The 17543-nt window shown below is 42.7% G+C and overlaps 1 protein-coding gene across 30 annotated transcripts in view; it reads left to right on the top strand.

Annotated features, from left to right (window-relative positions):
- Positions 1 to 17543, top strand: part of LOC121873023 (E3 ubiquitin-protein ligase lubel-like) — a 119800-nt gene that overhangs the window by 97124 nt on the left and 5133 nt on the right. For 16 of the 30 annotated variants that reach the window (XM_042376306.1, XM_042376305.1, XM_042376307.1 and 13 more), the window contains 18 exons: positions 1282 to 1377; positions 2484 to 2555; positions 4177 to 4350; positions 5430 to 6239; positions 6532 to 6807; positions 7103 to 7165; positions 7442 to 7498; positions 8165 to 8728; positions 9159 to 9859; positions 11555 to 11797; positions 12020 to 12217; positions 12329 to 12466; positions 12769 to 12906; positions 13218 to 13307; positions 13513 to 13643; positions 14093 to 14197; positions 14522 to 14633; positions 15126 to 15295. In XM_042376306.1, the coding sequence (XP_042232240.1) occupies positions 1282 to 1377; positions 2484 to 2555; positions 4177 to 4350; positions 5430 to 6239; positions 6532 to 6807; positions 7103 to 7165; positions 7442 to 7498; positions 8165 to 8728; positions 9159 to 9859; positions 11555 to 11797; positions 12020 to 12217; positions 12329 to 12466; positions 12769 to 12906; positions 13218 to 13307; positions 13513 to 13643; positions 14093 to 14197; positions 14522 to 14633; positions 15126 to 15295 (4138 nt within the window). The remainder of the gene's footprint in view (positions 1 to 1281; positions 1378 to 2483; positions 2556 to 4176; positions 4351 to 5429; positions 6240 to 6531; positions 6808 to 7102; positions 7166 to 7441; positions 7499 to 8164; positions 8729 to 9158; positions 9860 to 11554; positions 11798 to 12019; positions 12218 to 12328; positions 12467 to 12768; positions 12907 to 13217; positions 13308 to 13512; positions 13644 to 14092; positions 14198 to 14521; positions 14634 to 15125; positions 15296 to 17543) is intronic. The other 14 variants (XM_042376318.1, XM_042376313.1, XM_042376308.1 and 11 more) reach the window with 11 other exon arrangements.

The raw sequence follows: 17543 nt of genomic DNA, 5'->3' as shown, positions 1-17543 counted from the left end.
CATTCCAGGCAAAAGGCGAGCGAATGTTCGTCTGGCGTGCAGGTCCCATAAACTTTTTCATAGCGGGCAGGAGGGAGGGAGGTGTATCTTCCATAGCTGGGTGTAGGGGCACGCCAGACGCTGTTGCCCGTGTTGGTGCTCGTTTTTTGGTACGGGCCTTAGGGAGTGACGCCATTTGACTGACACATTTTGGTAGTGGTTGTGTGTTTTGGACTCACTATACGACAGTTAGGACTGGTAGATACTGGTGTTTTGAGACACCTTCCTCAGTATCAGCGGGTAGGTCTTAACCCATCCTTCTGACACACACACGAGTGAATATTAACCCACCACTATACAGGAATGTTACGCACATCTTATGCTCTAATATTTGTTACATGAGTGAAGTCTTAAGAAAGAACACTTAATTTTCTGTCTGGTATCATCACAGGGTATTAAGATTTCCCTAAACTTGTGTGTAAGTGGAGATAATGTCTGAATTAGAACTGTAATCTACTATAATCTTGCCACTGACGAATTTTCACGCCTTGGTCTCCGGGGATTGTTACAACACACAACCACAAAACATTTTCTCACTTCCGTTTAATTAATGTTGTGTGAGAAAGACAGAAACAACACACTATTCCCTTCCCCACTAGAGTGTTCTGTAGTAAGGACACATCAACCTTCTGTGTCCCCCCTTCCGTATTGTTTGGTAAAGACGGGGCACATTGATCTCACTTCCCTTCGGTGTTGTGAGGTAAAGACAAAACAACAAGCTATGCTGCTGGGCCTTTAAATAACAAGTATACAGTATTTTTAACAAAGATATTTGGAAACGGGGCTAGTGCAGGGCGACTAAGGCCTTGTTGATCTGTGATATTAGTGCCTGTCATGTCGTCAGGTCACAGCACTCCTCAGGATGATCTTGTGTGGGAAGCCTGCGAAGTTACTAGGTTTTGTTTTGTCGTGAACTCACAGCATTGTCTGGGGTTCTGTCACAAGCTCACAGCAGTTTTGTAATCAGCTCACAGCATTTACTGGACATGTGTCGTGAGCTCACAACACTTGCAGCTTGTGTTGTAAATTCGCAACATAGAACTTGTGTCGTACATTCACAACACTGAACTTAAGTCGTAAACCATGTAGACTTGTAAACTCACAACACTGAAATTGTATCACAGATTCACAACACTGAACTTGTTACAATTCACAACACTGTCTAGGCTTGTGTAGTAAACTCACAACACAGGCGGGATCTTGTGTATTAGTAAGAATTTGTAACAGGAGCTTAACTTACAGACCTGGACGAGATGGAGGAGTCAGAGGAGGAAGAGAGCGAGGATGAGAGTGAGGAAGAGAACGAGAGGGAGATAGAACCAGCTCACGAGCCCCGCGGTAGGCTCTCACTCACCTATACTTGCTTCTCACTCACTTAGCGCTTTTGGTGCTCGCTGAGTTCGCTACATATTCGATTTGTCCGCTATACTGAACTTATTTACCTCTGAACGCTCGCTTAATTCACTCAATACTAATTCACCTCACATTTTCGCCTGCTTAGGTAGCAGTGTATCAGCTTTGCTCTCAAAAGACTAACAAATTTAGCGTCTTTATTTGCTCTGTTCACCGTATATTCATTTTACTCTCCGAATGCTGTTTTAACTGACTGTGCAGTTACTGGTGTTATTCACTTCCCTCGTTAGATGCTCATTTCGCTCACTCTACACCTGTATAGCTCAGTAAACTTGCTTGGTTTGCTTATCGTTTATATAGTTTGTTAAGTTTATTTTTTAAATAGTTTAATTTGTGCTAATATAGTTCGAGCTGAGTTTGCTAGATGTTTATTAGGCTGATCAGCTATTTGTTCTGATGTTTATCAAATTACTTACTGCAATATTATCCCAAATAATTTCTATATATTTATATGTTGTTAATGTCTGCTCATGTTAATTGTGGCTGAAGTTTTGCTAAATACTATAGATATAATTAGTTCAATGCATAGGCAATAATTATATGAGAGTAATATCTATATTTTATGTGCAACATGTGTTAAGTAGACAGAGTGAGTTGCTTATAAAGATGTGAATTAATGTCAGAGGTGTGTAGAGTGTGCAGTGGAGGACGACCTAGATCCTGTATTACCTCGCTCCCCCACACCCAACACCAACACGAAAGCTGTCGAATGGCGTGCACCATCACAAAAACTGACATACACACACACACACACACACACTTACAAATGTTGTAGTTGAAATATCACAAGGAACATCTTTACAATTTAACATAACTGTAGAATCATCATACATCACACCTATGATCAGATTTAGTAAGTGATTAAGAAATACCCTCGGATGTTGTGTGTTTACCAGGACGCGACTTTAAGTGACGTCTTCTTCCAGATGCATTTTTCAGTCTTGGCCTCCCACTTCTTTTCTTGTCGCTCTCTTTACTGACCTGCTTCTTTGACTGTTTCCTTGTGGTGTTCCCGGCGTGGCTGGTGGCAGACGTGATGTTGTCTCCTGCCAGGGCGTCCTCACAACTTCTGGAAGAGGGCTTCTCGGACTCCTCTTCTTCAGGTGCGGAGTTTCTTCTTACTCACACTACGCACTACAGGACCCTCCCTCCCCCCTTCCCTCCTCTGTCTACTCAGTATCCTCCTCCTTGTAGTTTGCCTGGACCACTACCACCTCCCTTTATTTCTCCAGTACATTTCCACCTCCTGCATCAGTCGTCCACCAACCTAATCCACCTGTCCACCTCCTGCATCAGTCGTCCACCAACCTAATCCACCTGTCCACCTTCCTAATCAGTCGTCCACCAACCTAATCCACCTGTTCACCTTCCTAATCAGTCGTCCACCAACCTAATCCACCTGTCCACCTTCCTAATCACTCACACTCCACCTCCTGCACTACAGGACCCTCCCTCCCCCCTTCCCTCCTCTGTCTACTCAGTATCCTCCTCCTTGTAGTTTGCCTGGACCACTACCACCTCCCTTTATTTCTCCAGTACATTTCCACCTCCTGCATCAGTCGTTCACCAACCTAATCCACCTGTCCACCTTCCCAATCAGTCGTCCACCAACCTAACCCACCTGTCCACCTTCCCAATCAGTCGTCCACCAACCTAACCCACCTGTCCACCTTCCCAATCAGTCGTCCACCAACCTAATCCACCTGTCCACCTTCCCAATCAGTAGTCCACCAACCTAACCCACCTGTCCACCTTCCCAATCAGTCGTTCATCACCCCACTGCCTCTCAGATAGTCGCTTGCCTACCCCACTACCTGTTCTGTCTTTCCCACTACCTGTCAGCCACTTAAAGCAGCGACAGTGGCCTATATATGAAGTTTGTCGTTTGTTGTGTTGTAATTCTTTTCAGATTCCCCTCCCTCCCTCCCTCCCTCTCACTAACTGTAATGATATTATTTCGTATTTCCCCCTTCTTTCACCTTTATCCCCCCCTCTGTTTCTATCCCTCCTTCCCCCACCTCTCACCACATTTCCCAGCGTCAACCTCTCCCTGGCTACTTCCTATACTCACTTCGTCTCTGATTTAAAAACATTTCGGTTCATAACAATATTGTTTTGTTTTGTTTTCTAATTTCGGCGTTTTTTTTTAATCGAGAGAAATAAATAAAAAGGAAGATAAAAAGAGAGAGAGAGAGAGAGAGAGAGAGAGAGAGAGAGAGAGAGTCTTTTAACATTCAAGATCGTTTGCTACAAGTCCGTAGTGCAGTATTTTGCTTGTAGTTTCAGCGTAAATATAACTAATAGTGTGAGTTTGGGCTGACTGTAAACTTAACGTAGTATTAGAAACCTAACAGGGTCTTTCATTGATCTCGAGGTTTACAGCGCTCGTAGAGTAGTCGATCAGTTCAATCACTACACTGCAGACTTCGGACAACACGTCATTCTAAAGTGGTAAGTGTGTGTGCGTGTGAGTGTGTGATGAAGAGAGAAAGAGACCCCACGGCATTTTTTCTTCATTATCCACCTATATGCACCTGTTTGGCTTATAACGAACGCTCTTGAACCTGTATATGTGAATCTCTGTGACGCTTTTTGCCGCAACTCGACGCACTAAAAAAAAAACACTAAGGGGAAAACTCTAACAAGCCTCTGACACTGAGTACAGGACATTGGTCACCTTGGGTATAAAAACCCCTGGGTCATGATGGTGTTTTCTCTGCACAGGGGAATCCCAAGAGGAGAAAGTGGAGATGGAGGAGGAGGAGGAAGATGAAGAGGAGGAGGAGGAGGAAGAGGAAGAGGAGGAGGAGGAGGAAGAGGAAGAGGAAGAGGAGGAAGCAGTAGACAACAATGATCATGAGGCGACACAGCAGACGATTCAATTTGTGAGGAAAGAAGGTAGGTAGTGAGTGGCCCTTTCCTAGTCGTGTGTGTGTCTGTCCTAGCTGTAACCACCGTGACAGCCAAGTAGGAGGACGTATAAAATACTCCTCTCTGCCTTGATTCACAGCTCCCCGTCAGCCTGGCAGGAGCCGCTCTGCCCAATCAAGGTCACTTTCCTGGTGGTGTAAGAAAAGTTAAGTTAAAGTAAATCCTTTTAGATAACAAAACTGAAAGTGATTTTGGAGTTTGTATATTCAAAGGGTGAAGAGTTAACCAAGGTGTGTGTGTATGTGCGTGGCGGCTTGTCCCTAGTACTACTGCAAGGCTTGGGTGACCATGACAACCTCCCTACGCTGTTGTCATGGTAACAACGTCCTTATGTCACGTAAACAGTGCAAGCATAAATTCCTTTTCTCTATTTTAAGTTTCGTCCTGCTGCAAAACTTTCTTTTGTAGATTAAAACGAACATGAATACTTTCAATACTTTCTCTTGACTGCTATATATCTATCTATCTAATATGTTGCTATTGGCATGCTTTCTTCAATATTTCACTGACATTACGCAAGGCTGTACGAGTGTGAAGATATGGAGGTTTGGAGTGCCTGTTCTTAATATTGGCTTTTAAATTATACATTCCATACACTAACAGATGCTCGGGATATGCCTCTACAGCATTCCCTCCATCGTCAGCATATTTAAAATATATTTCACCCAATCATTCTTTCAGTTTGCTTCTTTATTAACGAATATTTTGTTCAGCTTATGTCGGGAAAATATAAAAAAGAAGTTGATCGGGATTGTGTATGTGACGTTTCAATTTAAATTCTTAAATTATCGTGTGACATGTTTGGTCACAGACGTAACATCGGTGTAACAATCGGGGCAGCGGCGAGGGTTCCCGGGCGTCTGTACCATAGTTGGGGGATGGCCTGCGAGGCTCCCCGACTTTACTCGTACCTGCGCAAATAAGTTCTCTTCATCACCCAAATCTTCATATACTTCACTCTTCCAAAATAATTTTCTTTTACCCCGATTGTATGTCGTGTGGTCGAGTAGTTTGTTGTTAACGGAGGGAACGTCTGTCCCCCACAGATGTGGTGGTGCACCCTCTCAAGGCTTTCACTCACTACGCTGATCTCTCAGTCTCAGAATACTCCGAGGAGCCTCGTAGTCCAGCCCCTCCGGACTGCATGATGTCCCCCTCAAACTTCTCACTTGACACTAAGTCTCCCGCCCGTCACGCTGGGACCTTACCGCCACCCAAGGGCCCGCTACCAGAGGCTCCACCACCCGAGGACCCTCCCATGGTCAACCGCACACCTGATGAAGCTCCCACCTCCACGGTCCATGTCAGTCAAAAGCGGATATCTAAGAAAGCTCCGAAATACTCGAGTACTCTGCATGTGAGCCTGTCAACTCAAAAAGAAGCGTATGAACACACTACTGATAAAAGTCCTGCCTCCCGGCTTCAGCCTGTTTATGCGTCCGTACCTGAACTGCGTTTGGAAACCGTCGAGGCAGCCGGCACCATTCCGTCTGATCAGGATAACTCCTCTCCGCATCTCACACAAACCAGCATCCTAAACGAGAGTAAGTCTGCTCCTAGTTCCGTGCTGAACTCCTTAGTCGCTGAGAAGTGTGATGAGAGTGATGACGATGAGGAGTCCTTGAGCGTCACTACTGGACGGTTGAGTCTGTCTCTCAGTGCTGCCAGTATTAACGTTAAGTCGGAAGTCATTCAGACGGAGCAAGTAGTGGCCGTGGAGCATACACACGAGACAGAGATGGGAGGAAAAATGCGTGACGACCCCGAGGAGGAAAAGGAGGACAACACTTCAACATGCTATGAGGCAATGGAGGAGGAGACGGCAGCTGTGGAGGAGGGTGGCGGGCGGACCTCAGGTAATATGTGGTGTTGGTGGCGTCAACTCTTAGTGTCCGGAGGTGTTGTCCGCTCCTCCCCCACACTCCCACATCTGTCACAACCACGTCCGTTCATCATATTTATGACTTGCATGTTCCACTAACCGTATTCCCTTACCATCCTTGTTTGGCATTGTCTTCATTTCATTTCTTCTGTTCTACTTTAGCTGCTATTTCTCACTCGAAATGATTTTTTGTAGTTTGAGTTTCATTATATAGAAGTTTAAACTAATAGAATAAAAAGCTGATTGAATCTCTTTTTTAACGACAGAATCAGAGGAGGAGGCGCCCGAAGAACCTAAGGAGCCAACCAGGGTGAGGGAAGTGGTACTGCTGCCCTTAGACGAACCAGGAATGGCCCAGACCCGCACTGGTCCCGTCACTGTCCAGAAGGCCTCCGTCATTGTCGGGAAAGCCATAGCTAAGGCCATGGCTAGGGAGACGTCAGTCCGGGAGTCTCTCAGTCGGTCAGTGACTCCTGAGGTACAGGATGCTCCCGTGGCCACACCGGAGCCTTCAGAGAGCGAGGAAGAGATCACTGTCCAAGGTGAGTTGGCGTGGAATTTTACCACCTGTAGATGACCAGATCCTCACCACCTCGATTATACAGAATATAGTATTAGGGTTTATTTTATTGTGAATTTTGATATTAGGATCAAAACCTCACCAATAAGCGATTGGTATTAATGTTAACTTCCACGAGTAGAATACGGGGCACCTCATCAGTTTTAATTTCTGAAGAGTTTTGAATTACTAATGAGATATCACAATTAGCCATTGCTTTTATTAGTTATAGAAATACACAATTTAACTTTAAAATAAGAGAGTGTGCCCACCCACAGGCACGGCGTCCGACTCTGATGAAGACGACCACCTCCGCACCCTGGACACCATCCCTGAAGAAGGTACCACCACAACATTCTCTCACTCACTCTTTCCTTTATATGAATTATACCAATTGCATACTTCGGCTTCTACTTATCTAATAACAAACTACCGTATATGTGGTATCAGTCTTGTTTCCTTCGCCTCGGGCAGGGGCAAGACTAGAATATTTGATATAGCTTGTGAATGATTGCCACCCCATCTTCTTGTCGCTATATAACTTTGACGCCATTGATCGTGGCTGGTAGTATTCTAAACAATATTGATGTCGTGCGTGTCGCCATGGCTCATTTCAGAGGAGATCAGTGAAATGACAGAATCTGGTCGAGTCATATCCCGACCTGCATCAAAGAGTAAGTATCTTCTCGTCAGCTTGTGTGTCGCGTCATAACAGTGGTGTACTTCCTTGTCAGGGCTCTTCATGTGATACAGTGATATCTATTACTCGTGTCATGAGTGTTGCTGTAATGTTCTTTACCTTAGTGTTTTGTTTTGTGTCGTGTGTGGTGTTTGTTATGTGTATCAGAACCAAGTGTTTAGGCTGTCAGTGTGTATTAGCATTACTACTTTGTGATAGAAGTGTGTGTAGAAGGTCTCTATAACATGCTGAATTTAGAAAAGTCTTGTGTTGCGTCCTTGTGCAAAACTGTTTTGTTACGTTTATTTCTATTTTGTTATTTGTATTTTGCTACAAAATTACCAACAGGAGAGTATCGTTCGTTTGCAATATATTAGGACTATATTAAATAACTCAAATAGTTTGTAATTTAGTATAAATATTAGTGAAATGTTTTGTAACCTTAGCTTAAGTGAAAAAAAACTTACATTCCTGGCTAGAGAGAGGTCATAGCTGCAGGTGATTCACCACACAGGCTGCCTAGGGCGCTTCTTGCTTGTAGCAGCTTTCAGCACTCACAGCTTAAGCTAATCTTGACCTTTTTCTCACCATCTTCACTCAATTTCTCTTCTTCGTCTGGGTACATCTTCCCTGCTCTGGCTATGCACGCTCTCTCTTCTAGATCTGTTTCTTCCGTTCAACCCCACGGACGTGGTGCAACTTACCCCCGTGGCTCGCTTCTTGAAGGCTGTAGGTGTATCCAAGTCTGATGTCTCTAGTAAGGACCAGCCTGACAAGGGTATAACAGACATAGGTAAGGATGTCACCGCAGGTGCACGCACTAGTGCTGGCGACCAAACATTAGCAGTGCTCCCACCAACGTACTACAACACCCTCCACACCTATTACAACGAAACGGACGGCACCGACGCCGCAGAGGAACAGCCGGTAAAGTTGACTCCTGACGACTATGAGACCATGTATGAAGTCAAACGAGAGCTGGACAGTCTACGAGACACCAGCGACGCCACACTTGATAAGATCAATGCCCTGGTCACCGACCTCCCCGAGGCTGACCGAGGGGACAATGGCGAAGATGAAATCTATTATGAAGAGGTGACTCTGAACTCTGCTGACGAAACCTCTAAGGACCAGAATGATGCTGAGAGCGAGTCTTCGACTGTTCCTACCTCACGCAGGAGACGGCGGCGGCGGCGAAAGGGGCGTGGCTTAGGTGGCAACGCAGGTGGGGGTCGTGGCAGGAGGCATTAATGGGGGAGGGCAGCAGTGTGCTCCCTGCATGCTCTCTCAGACGGCATGATAACAGTATTTACACCTCAAGTCCTCAACCTTCGTCCATATGTCTTCATCACTATGTATTAATGCCTAAATAAAACAGCAGTTGAAGCTTTACTGGAATGTTATTATTCGCTTCTTAACATACAGTATATTGTACGATTATTTTTAAATTTCCCTTTATTAATTTTTTATGAGATATGCTAGATTTTTCTTCAGGCTTTAGATAAACGCCCACCACTAAGCACCTTTAAGTGCATGATCTCTAGCTAACTCAAGACTCGCCTGCAGATTATATATTATGGCAATGATTGATATCATCTGTGAAGTTACAGCTCCGACACTAACACCAACACTTAACCCGATGGCTTTTTATTTAGGGGCATCTAGCAGAGCTGATGTGAGCGACACGTCCATCGCCAGTTCATCCCCAGTCCCAGCCTCCTCAGCAGCGCCCTCGCCAGTCGCACCGTCACCAACACCATCATCACCAGCACCAACAGTACCAACTCCATCACCAGTGCCAACAGTACCAACTCCATCACCAGCACCAACAGTACCAACTCCATCACCAGTGCCAACAGTACCAGCTCCATCACCAGTGCCCCCACCAACACCTTCACCAGTACCAGCTCCTCCCGAGGCTGTACAACCACAACCATCCCAAGAAGACGAGGAAATGGTGACGACAGTAACCATAAGGAGAGCTGGTAGGAGATCCAGGCCATCAGACAATAAACCTTATCCCGTCATAGAAGTAGCGTCTTCACTTCCACAAACCAAGGAAGACACCACAAGCAGTCCAGTGAAGCCAGAGTCTGTGGCAAGCACTTCAAATCGACAAAGGACGAGAAACACTGCCAACGAGGACACAAAGAGCAGCACCCCTAACACCCAGACCACCTCCCCCTCTACCTCCACCCCTGCTGCTCCCTCCACCACCAGTGCTTCGCCAGCGAGGAGAACGAGGAAAACCTCACTACCCGAGTCATCCGGGGAGTCTGAGGACGAGGAAGGCGGGGTGAGGCTTCATAGGGTGAGCGTGGAGGATCTTCCAAAGATCCCTCATCTCTTGGTACAGGTAACTTGGCTTTAATGCTTCTCTCTGCCCCTCCCTCAGCTAACAACAGACACGGGGCACGATAATGCTCGACACTAGACTTCTCGTAGACTCTTTCTGTCGTAAACTTGTTGTGAGCAAAATCGATCCCTTGTCTAGTAAATGCATTTTGATGATGCATGTAACCTCATCTTAAAATTTACTTGATTATAGTCATAAGTGGTGTTAGTGATCGATCCTAACTTTAGTATTGCATATTGCTATGATGTAAACCATTTCTTTTATCTTAATGACAATTTGTTTCTTCAACATACTGTATGTAATTTTCTTCCAGTACTTTCATTCAACTCAAGTTCTTAATATATTAAAACATAATACAGTAGCTAGTCTCTGCCTTGGAGGGAGTGCCGACTATATCTAACATATGGAAAGTTTTTCAAAAGAGTTGCTACAGTACACTCCCACTGTCACCATGAAGATGAAACTTTTATCAGTATTTAGGTTATTGTCTTGACCCTACTATCCTTAAGAACTTGAATAGATCATGGGAAAGAGTTCAGTTGTTTCTTGTTATTAGCTGAACTTGTGATAAGTTCTCAAAGTTTTACAGTAGTTTGAGTTATTGATCAGAGCTTCTAGTTGAGAACAAAACTTTATTTTTGTTTCTAGTTCATAGCTGAAATTAAGTTAGCTGTGCTGTCTTAATATCTTGTGTCCAGCTGGTTTAGTTTATAACTGAAAAAAGGGACACATTGATAAGTGAACCATTACGTTTTAATTTAGAAGTGTCTGTGTCTGCCTGTTCTTGGTAATGGCCCCCCGTGCGGCATTCCATAGAAGGGTAAGTACATGATAAAGTCCTGTACTGTGTAGCATCCCTCTGAAACTCTTGTGTGTGACCTGACCTGATCTTTACCTGAACCTGTAGTCTAGTTGACCTAGCAGTCTTTTATTTTGCGTGTGTGCTATTGTTTGTACTCCTTATTTTCTGTGCGATTATCTAACCACTTCCATCAAATGGTCTACAACACTTAAAGGTGAAATTGTCTTTCATTTGATTTGTCTTAAAACTTTATCAATAGTTTTTAACCAGAAAGAAACTTGAAAAGTTTGAAAAGTGTCCCCAATATTCCTTATATAACAGAACTACATGTTGACTGTACTTGTCATTTGCTGGAAAATTAATATTTTGGTTCTTTCTCTTGAGTGCATTAGTAAAGGTTTTGGCCTGTGGTGGGTTTCAGCCACCCTTATGACTTTTTTAATCAAGGTGGTTGTTAGGAGTCTAAAAAGTCATCAAAAAGTTTAATGGGTGAATAAAAAAATAAAAGATGAGAATTATACTTTTTGATTGAAGTGAATACAAATAGAGAGAAATAATTATTTTACTTCTAGAGAATCACAGTTATATAACATAAACAAGACTTGACTCTGTTATAACAGCTAACACGGAGACATGCATGCTCACCACTCACAGGGAGCTTATAGGTGTGAATATCAACACTGAGGTTGTGTGTATGTATTTATATGTATGCCTTCACCACACGAGTGGGAGCAGACCTCCTACTGGACAGAAGACAAGTCCCATAGTTACCGGTGCCTGTTCGATCATCAAGGAATATTTTGATCCTACTGTGAAAATTATTTTAAAACGTGATAGATATTTTATTGGAGGTGTCTTGTAGTGCGTGTTTACTATGGGAGTTCCTGCCACAGATCGAGGGTTTGAAGGCGCGCAAGAACAAGAAGGACCCGGATTACCAAGAGATGCGGGAGCTGAAGGAACAGATCCAGATGATGAGGAAGGAGCTGGAGGCCCGCATGGACGACGACGACGAAGATAGACCGGAGACACCTGATACTCCAAAAGAGGAGCAGGAGCCCACAAGCCCCGACATCATGCTGCAAGAGCCACAGGAGAAGCCCAAAAGCCGCGAATATGAACAACTCCAGTTCGACGTAAGTTGGGTGAATCTCACATTTCTGACTGACGTGTTCAGGCGTCTTCGCGATGGAGTATCAATTTTAAGTCTCTGGAGAGTCTTTTCCTCCGTGTTTCAACAGTGACTTTCTAACCTTGTTTCTTTCTGTCACATCTTATACATATGATCAAAGAAGGACGTTTTATTACCTTTCAAGAGTGATTTCTTGAATATATACTCTCCAATATGTTCGCTGCAGAGGACGGTACGGCGGCTGCTGGCGGAGGGTCGGGCAGGGAGCTACGAGAAGGCGGAACTGGCGGCACAGCTCCTCACCTTCAGCTTCGACGAGACAGACTCTCTTCTGGCGGCCGAGGAGTGTTCTTCCATCTACACAGCTATCCAGTTCCTTCAACAAGAGTGTGAGCTGTGTGCCGAGAAGCACCCAATGCGGAGGGTGAGGTCTTCTGTTTTATCCATTAGCTCTTAGTATAACTGTTAGAATAAACCTTGATATTAATCCCGGTGTTCATAACATGTGTGTAGACGTTTGCGTTCCTTGGTACAGATGGTGTCAATGCTGCAGTGTATTCACCGCTGCTGCAGTGACTGTGCCAAGACCTACTTCACCTTCCAGATCAAGACCAAGAACCTACGCGAGGTCCGCTGCCCGTTTTGTAACGAGCCCGAACTTGACGCTAATGAGGTACAGTACTCTTTTACCTATCACCTCACATGGCTCATTTATCTTTAAATTATTCTTTAGCACATTTGTATTTTTTTCGCACAGTTTTTCATGTTTAAACTACAGTATACTGTATATATACCTCTGTTTTTGGTTGCTTTCAGTGTTGCATAAGCTAACTTGGGAAGTGGAGAGGTCTCAGTCAGCAATGGATTGATGATGATTGAATATTTACAGTATACAGTACTGCATTTCCATGTATACACTATGTTGATCCTCGGCATTTTATTAGACAATGATAATAATAGATGTTCACCTGGCAGGAGATAGCCAACGAGTACCTGAACAACATGGATATCCTGCTGAAGAACATCCTGGACGCTGAGACCCACGAGCTATTCCAGAGGAAACTGCGGGACTGGACGCTCATGAAGGATCCCAACTTCCGCTGGTGTAACAAGGTCAGACGCACCCTCACACCTCCTCACCCCGAGCGGAGTTATTAGTTATATTATTACAGATTACTGTATCTGTTATTATTATTCGTGTTGTTATTAATAATACTATCATTATAATCAGTATTTTAATCATTATTATTAAGGGAATTGGAGGTAGGAGAATAACTAATAACATGAGAATAATTTTATTAATCTTATTATATCACATTCATATTAGTAGTGGGTGTAGCACTAGTACATTAAGTAGTAATAATAAGTGGATCTTTTCCTTGGCTCGGCCTGAATCACATTAACCCTGTTCTTGCGTCCCCCAGTGCTCGTCTGGCTTCATCGCCAACGCACGAGCGAGGAAGCTGATCTGTCCAGACTGCAAAGATGTGACGTGTGCCCACTGTCGTGCTCCTGTGAGTGTACCAGTGAGAAAGAGATTGTAGAGCCAGAAATAAGTCTATAATTTTTTTTTATCTAATTGATATACAGTAATGAAATTAATACTTTAACTCAGTTTTTACCGTTATATTATACATTTAATTGATGCTATAGATTAATTACTTTAATTTGTACTTTTTCGTTTATTAATTAATTTTAATGGTTTGTTCATGGTGTCAGTGGGAAGCTGCTCACGAGGGTATATCTTGTGAGGCGTTCACTCGTTGGAAGACGGACAATGACATGGAGGTGGCGGTTCAGGGCGTGGCCAAACACCTCGCTGAGTGTGGCATTACCTGCCCCAAGTGCAAGTCAGTACCTGCCCATATTTGTCTTCTATAGTTAAACATTACTATTCATATACGAGAACACACACACACACACACACACACACATACACACATACACATAATTTAATGTAATTTTTATTTTGACATGACACGACAGCAGGTCATAACTTCCCAGTAGCAGAAAGTATTTGATAATAATAATTCAGTCATCTTACACTTGGAGTTTTGAGGAGTACTGTAATCCCAAACGTATAAAAGTTTTTTACTTGTGCTCTTTCTTTGTGGTAAGTTTCACCAGATTTGATGTTTAATGTAATTGTCTCCTCAGTATCAAGTATATCTTTTCTTCACAAACTCATATTAATTTTGAGTGTGGTTATATGTTATTTCACAAAGCCATATTAAAGTTGAACATGTTACTACTGTACATCTCACAAATTTATATTTATTTGAACATGTTGTCCTTACAGATTTACGTACTCCCTAGCTAAAGGTGGCTGTATGCACTTCACCTGTACTCAGTGTAAATTTGAGTTCTGCTCCGGGTGTAGCCAACCATTCCGTCAGGGCTCCAGGTAAGCCCATACAGGAGTAACCCAGTCACCGTGTTAAAAAAGGAGTAGAGATTTAGCTAAATACGAAGAGAATCGAGCAATGGTCAAATGAATTATGAAAATCTTAAACCCTTTGTGTCAGTTCTTGCCAAAAATTAAGCAAAAACTTATATTCAATTGAGCTGCTAGTTATGTTGATGGATTTGTGATTACATTCAGTGAGTAATAGTGAGTCTCCCATATGGACTTTGTAATGAATAACTATCACCGAGTAATAGTTAATTCTGTATTTCCCAAATATGTTATGTATGTAGTGAGTCACAACCTGTGCGTTTGTGGTTACAGGTGTTCGGTGGGTCCTTACTGCGAGCGGCTGGGTCTCCACGCCCACCACCCGAGGAACTGCCTCTTCTACCTTAGGGACAAGGAACCACAGCAGCTACAGAACTTGCTCAAGGTCAGTGTACACGTCACCAACTTAGTTTTAAACTTTTTTGAGCTGATATAAAACAGTTTTCACATTGTTTCTTATTTCTGCTTCAAGGTAGAACAACTTCCACTAGTCCTGCCATTTTTGTTGTTAGAAAGATTAATTTTCACACGTCACTCTTGTAATAAGCGAAAACAGTGTTCATGGGCGTACTGGTTTGGTTTTAAGTTGTATAAACTCAAAATTTCATAATACAAGTGTACAAAATTAAGATTGCCAATACCCTTTTTGTCAGAAAGTGTTATAGCGCCATCGTCAACACCTTAGTGCAGAAGGCCTTGTACCTCTAATTCCCACTCATTTTTCTGGAGGTACAGTATTGTATCATTTACTTCATATTATCCAGCAGGAGGTCTTGTACATCAGACAAAGATCTTTCTTATCCTACAATATTTCCTGTTCCTCTAAATCTTATCCTGCAGGAGACCTTGTACCTCACAACTCCTTCTTACTCTACAGGACGCGGGGGTGAGCTTCGATACAGAGCCCCAAGGTGGACCGCAGCAGGATCCCCCGCCAGGAGGGACGCGACAGCTGTGTCAAGTACAGGAGCAGAAGGAGTTGCCTGATGGCCTTAAAGATGACATCTGTGGTCGTGTCGTACCTTCAGGATACGCCGGACTCTGCAGGTAGGACTCTTACATATCTTGAGTTCACATTTCGTGCTAATAGTCATACATTATTCACCCTTGTAGTTATACCTATCATCCTCATGAATATACCTCTCATCTTTGCAGGTATACACCTCAACCTAAGAGGTCTTCAACTTACTCTAACCGTTATTATCGCCCTTGCAAGCATAACTCTAATCCTTACCTACACACTACTTTATACCTGTCACTTTAACAGTTGCTGTACTTGAATCCTAATAAGCATAACCCATACCCTTACAGATACAGTATATCCTTTACTCGGACGGACATAACTCAGTCACCTTACCAGAAACAAGTATGAGTCACTGGGACAGTTCTGCAGTAGTGTAAATATATATAAATGACTGACGTTTTTCATGGTCAGTGTCACGATGACAGTAACCAAGTCACGTATAGAGTTGGTGTGTGTGTGTGTGTGTGTGTGTGTGTGTGTGTGTGTGTGTGTGTGTGTGTATGTGTGTGTGTTTCAAGATATCAGTGACAATCTTATTCCTGGTCGTGTTCCTTGTCACATCATCCATACTGGGGATTTTGTTTTGTCTTATGCTAAACGTCATGACGCCTGAGAATTCACTGTCAGAGCTGGTATTGACAGTACTTGTCTATACACACTCAAAGACAAGTATAGTGACAATATTTATTCACCTACAGAAACATGATACTGATAGGAGTTATGAGTACTGTACTTGTAAGTTTAGAAACCATATTAGGGTTGGTGGTACTGTATTTAAAAGACCACAGTGGAGTTACAGTGTTTAATAAAAAAAATACAATATACTGTACTGAAGATGACTGACTGTACTTACAAACTTACATACTGTAATGAGGGATAAGAGTTACAGTACTTATGAACTGTCATACTATACAGGGAGTGACAGTACGTACTCATAATCTTAGGCACTAGAATAACTATGTTGGTCACCATTTGCAATAACATTAATTGTTGTTCATATTTCAGTAAAACAAGCTGTTAAATTGACAACACAAACATTCACATACCTAATTTAATGATCATCATTGGCTGAAATATATTTTTCTTTTCGTTCTTGTTAGTCTCTCTCCCACTATGGTGTCGAGTGGCTGAAATAAAGAGCACACACACACACACACACACACACACACACACACACACACACACACACACACTTCCCCATCATTTACAGTGACTCATTCTCGCTAACTGCCGTAACAGAGGCGGTTCGTTATGGCGCCTCCCATCCACAGCACAATTCCAAGATATTATTCTGGTTTATCCCTGCCGTATAAGCGAGCATTTCTCTTGAAACACTATTTTTTTTTCTAGTGCCGTGTACTGAAGAACCTAAACAATACTGCAAAATCATTTTAGTCAGATTCGTTACTTGGAGATAAGTTTGTCTCTAAGGCGGAAGGAGAGTTTTAGAAATATCTATGATTGTTAAACAGATGTTTTTTTTAATGTAACTTACAACTGATATAACATCTAACTTTTAGGAAGTAGTCTGTGCTAACGTTAACCTCCCAGCTACCCTAACTCAGAAGACCAAGCTTCCTTAACAACTCTGGGAGAACAAAATTTTTTGTGTATTTATGTTGCCCAAAGATTATTGTCACGTATGTAAATAGTTCACAAGAAAAACTGACATTAGCATGAGGGCTCAAGACTGTGTTGCTAAACCTCCTCAGTCTCGAGTTACGATCTTGGTCTCATATTAGAAGCGTCCACTGCATGTTTAAGTTATAATTCTATTAGGTTGGATAATACATAACAGTAGCACCTGAAATAGTTTGCATGAAGGTAAAATAGCCCAGAATGACTTCAATAGATTTTTTATCAGATTAATATTTTGATTTAAGGAAGCCAATAGAGAGAGAACACAGTTGGCTATATTTTTGTCAACAGTCAACCTCAACTACCTTATTGTCAGATTAAGGAGAGTTTTCAAGATGGTAATTATGATAGAAAGGGTTGCTAGAGATCACCAATTCGCTGGTAAATTTGTCAAAATTTGGATATTTGGTAAAGCAGTTACACTATCTGTTTTTATATAATATTATAATGCTCATTAAGAATTAAGTACCATTTTTATTTTATTATATCTGCATAGTTGGTTAAGTTCTTTCACTGATACTTTTATATTAGTCAAAATGAGTGTTGAGGTCTAATGTTGGCAGAGAACTCAGTACTTGGTGAAACTAACTTCACTAAGGCCATAACTGGTACTTTATTGTGTGTCAAGACTAT

Source organism: Homarus americanus, unplaced genomic scaffold (genome assembly GCF_018991925.1).
Source record: "Homarus americanus isolate GMGI-L3 unplaced genomic scaffold, GMGI_Hamer_2.0 scaffold11022, whole genome shotgun sequence".
Lineage (NCBI taxonomy): Eukaryota > Metazoa > Arthropoda > Malacostraca > Decapoda > Nephropidae > Homarus > Homarus americanus.
The sequence above is the reverse complement of the archived record's forward strand: the minus strand, read 5'-3'. Positions and strand labels throughout refer to the sequence as shown.